This window comes from Penaeus monodon, chromosome 15 (genome assembly GCF_015228065.2).
Source record: "Penaeus monodon isolate SGIC_2016 chromosome 15, NSTDA_Pmon_1, whole genome shotgun sequence".
NCBI lineage: Eukaryota > Metazoa > Arthropoda > Malacostraca > Decapoda > Penaeidae > Penaeus > Penaeus monodon.
Genome location: NC_051400.1, coordinates 31,691,450 through 31,695,149, shown reverse-complemented (window position 1 = coordinate 31,695,149; position 3,700 = coordinate 31,691,450). Strand labels below are relative to the sequence as shown.

At 35.1% G+C, this 3,700-nt stretch overlaps 1 protein-coding gene across 5 annotated transcripts in view; it reads left to right on the top strand.

The window, feature by feature from the left end:
* Positions 1-3,700, top strand: part of LOC119581948 (histone deacetylase 6-like) — a 29,776-nt gene that overhangs the window by 13,035 nt on the left and 13,041 nt on the right. For all 5 annotated transcript variants that reach the window (XM_037930127.1, XM_037930126.1, XM_037930125.1 and 2 more), the window contains 7 exons: positions 118-227; positions 436-680; positions 924-1,008; positions 1,279-1,366; positions 1,707-1,889; positions 2,134-2,291; positions 2,420-2,615. In XM_037930127.1, coding sequence (XP_037786055.1) covers positions 118-227; positions 436-680; positions 924-1,008; positions 1,279-1,366; positions 1,707-1,889; positions 2,134-2,291; positions 2,420-2,615 — 1,065 coding nt within the window. The remainder of the gene's footprint in view (positions 1-117; positions 228-435; positions 681-923; positions 1,009-1,278; positions 1,367-1,706; positions 1,890-2,133; positions 2,292-2,419; positions 2,616-3,700) is intronic.

Below are 3,700 nucleotides of genomic sequence, written 5' to 3'. Positions count from 1 at the left end.
TTTTGCAAATCTTAGGTTTTATTTGTTAAAACATAAGATCATAAGATATTAAGTGAAGTATATTAGTATCAAATAATTATTCACACAGTTTATTTGATATGTATTAATATTGCACAGGGTGGTTACTGTCTTGAGTCACTAGCAGAAGGAGCTGCTCTGACACTTAGTGCCCTTCTGGGAGACCCTTGCCCAAAGCTTCTGGATCCCATCTTCAAACCCTCACTAAGGTAGTTTCATATGTATTATATGGTGCATTTTCCCAGAACTGTAGGAAATGATGGGACTGAATTTTTGAATCATTAGAGTAGAGAAATGTATGGTGATTCTTTTAAACAAGGCAAAAATCTTGCAGTGTATGAGGGTGCTTATTAAAAGATTAGCAGCAGTGAAAAAAATTCTTTCACCAAATACTAATGAGAGCCATTGTTCCAACAGCATGTGTGAGTCCCTGCTCAACCTTATCTATGTCCAGAGGCCATACTGGAAGTGTTTCCAGTACCAAGGGTCCTTCTCTGTCCACGAGAAGACCAATGGGGACACGGGAGAGCGCCACATCCCCACCCTCTCCTACCTTGGCAATGCGACAAAGCCCCTTAAGTACGAAACCAGAAACTGCTATCCTGTCCAATCTCAGGAGGTCAAAGAAAAGATCAAACTCCAGTTGGTCAGGCTGAAGCAAGGTCTGTGGTCTTACTGTTTCAATTTTACTTTCTGATATTGTTCCTTAGGTTGTTATGATGAGTTGATGCAGTGAAGAGTTGTTAGATTTTAAGTTTTTCTTCTTGAGTATTTTCCAAAACTGAAGTAGTTTTCTCTTACTTTTGATAAGAAGTTAATTTTAGTTTATTGATTGTTTTGAAATATAGCTGATATTGGTTGTATAGATCATATCAGTTATAAAATATCTTCCTTCTTCGTATCAGACAAACCTCCTCAGATGTTTGAGAATAATAGACTCTGCTTGGTGTATGACGAGGCCATGAGTAATCACCATAGTTTGTCAGAAAAGTAAGTAGTCAGGTTCAAGCTAGTAATAACATTTCTTTTTCACCCGTTGAGTTATGGATACAGATATTATGGTCATATTTTCAATTTTCCAAAGCATTCATATCATTGATTTATGGAGATGATTAGATATACAGTATTTTCTAAATGCTATAGGCTTGTAAAAAAGTTCTCAAAATTGGTATGACAGATGTGTTTTCCCCTGTGCCAGAGATTAAATAAATCTGCTTTAGTATGTAAAGCTTAACCTATGCTCTCCTTGACATTCTACAGAGAGCATCCAGAAAGACCAGAAAGAACAGAGAGAATATGGAAATCTCTAAAACAGTTTGGCATCATAGAAAGAGCAACTGTCTTGCAGGTATGTGGAGTCAAAAATCACTTTCTATAGCATGAGAAATATAGTCCTAAAGATGCTTAATCCATTATTAAGATCATTAGAGTTAAGAAATGCTATTGTAATAGTTTGAGTACTGAAGAACTGAATCATCATAGCTTTATTATTTTAAATTTATTTTTCATAACATTTGGAAGAATTTTCTTTTTTTTTTAATTAATCAGAAAGTAAGTAAGTGTATGATTACTTTAAGTGAAATTATCATGTTCAGCATAAAGCATTCTATTTTTTACTTATGTTAGTCATTATGGTTTTCTAACCAATAATCATGTATGAAAATTAAATTTGATAATTACCATTGCAGTCACGACATGCTACACAGCAAGAGCTAGAGCTCATTCACACACATGAGCATGTAAACTTAATGGCAAGCACAAGTGCATTAAGTGAAAATGAGCTCTTGAGTATGCAGGATAACTACAAGTCGATATACCTTCATCCCAAGAGCAATGAAGCTGCTCTTCTGGCTGCTGGGAGCCTCTTGCAGGTGAGTGGCATGATCATGTCTGAGATAGAAGGGTACAGTATTTCATTTATAAAACTAAGTAATATTTAAGTTCAGTGATTAAAGAGTAAGTATCATGGATATTGTACTTTATTTGAGGTGTAATGATCTGTTTCAAATATAGCATAACTAAACAATTCTGTAATAGTTGTGAAACATAAGAATGCTTTTGGTGATGGAGGTGATAAACAGTAATCCTTACTCTGTTTATGCCTTATGGTTTCAGGTCATAGATGATGTATGCAGTAACAAAAGCTTAAGTGGAATAGGAGTAATTCGTCCTCCAGGCCATCATGCAGAGCAGGATCATCCACATGGCTTCTGTTTGTACAACAACGTGGCCATTGCTGCTAAGTATGCCATTACCCACCATGGTTGTGAAAGGTAAGTTTTATATGTATGTTCATGAATTATAAGTGATCTCTTTGTGAATGCTTTGCTTGAATTGGATTGAATACTCAGGAATATGAAGTAGTTCAGTTCATTAAGTAATTCCTTGCTTGTGACATCAGAGTGCTGATCCTTGACTGGGATGTTCACCATGGTAATGGCGTCCAGCATGCATTCGAGGCTGACCCAAAGGTCCTCTACATTTCCATCCACCGCTATGACCACGGCCTCTTCTTCCCTTCTTCTGAAGATGCCAATTATGACCAGGTTGGCTCTGGAGATGGCGAGGGCTACACAGTCAATATTCCATGGAATAAGGTGTGTTTTTGTATTTCTTGCATAATTTCACTACTTTTTTGGAAATACTCTGTACCTTGACCAATATCAATATTTCAGTGACCATTCTACCGGAAAAATCTCAAGTATTGTGTATTACTATATTTACAGTTAACCCCTTTTTTACCAAAAGTGTGTTTTGGTGTTTTTGCATACTCAAGAGATAAGAGGACCTTTATATATTATGACATCATTATATTACATTTTGAAAATCACATCTGTGCAATGTCTTTTAACTACAATGTTTTTGTTACCAAATCAACCTTATCAATGGTTATTATTGTATTGGTGATATATATAGATACATTTCATGAATGACTAGCTGTAATTCAAATGCTCACACCAGTTTCCCTGTCCCTTGTAATGTAGATAGATTGCTTGACTTTTTTCCTCATCATGGCATTTTTTGTTATTGAGGAGAAAGTTACAGATTATGACAGTGGTATAGACAACTCTGATGATAATGCAAAGCTAAATGCTAAATCCATGGTGGTAAATTCTAGTGATGATGAAATTTGATCTCAAAAAGGACAGGAGTTATGAAGAGGGTGAAGACAAGTCTGTCAACAGTGGCTCTCAGTATATTATGGTAACTCCCCAATCCCATATACCTCCACAAACTTCACATTGTTTTTTATTTTTTTCACCAATGCTAGGCCAACAGTTCTCCATACACTAAAAGAGGATTTCATTTATGTGGATGCATTGGTTATTGTTTTGATATTAATTTCATGTAATGTATGAGAACTTACAGATTATATATTTCTATCAGTGTATAAAACATCATATGAATTTTGTCTAATTAACAATAAAAAAAAAAAAAAATAGTTTATGCTTTTCACAGTGCACATGGGTGACAGGTATGGTTGGTGTGGCAGAGCAGTGGTTTGTTTACATAAGCATGAATGGTCTGTAAAGGTGTTAATAAGATTTTAGCTAGTACAATAAGGAAACGGAATTACAAATTATGGATTTACAATTTTATTGTGCCTTTTTCTTTTCCCCTGATTATCTTGACTTTACTTCTCCCTTGTGTTGAATATTTTCAGCTTTTTTATTGACAAATA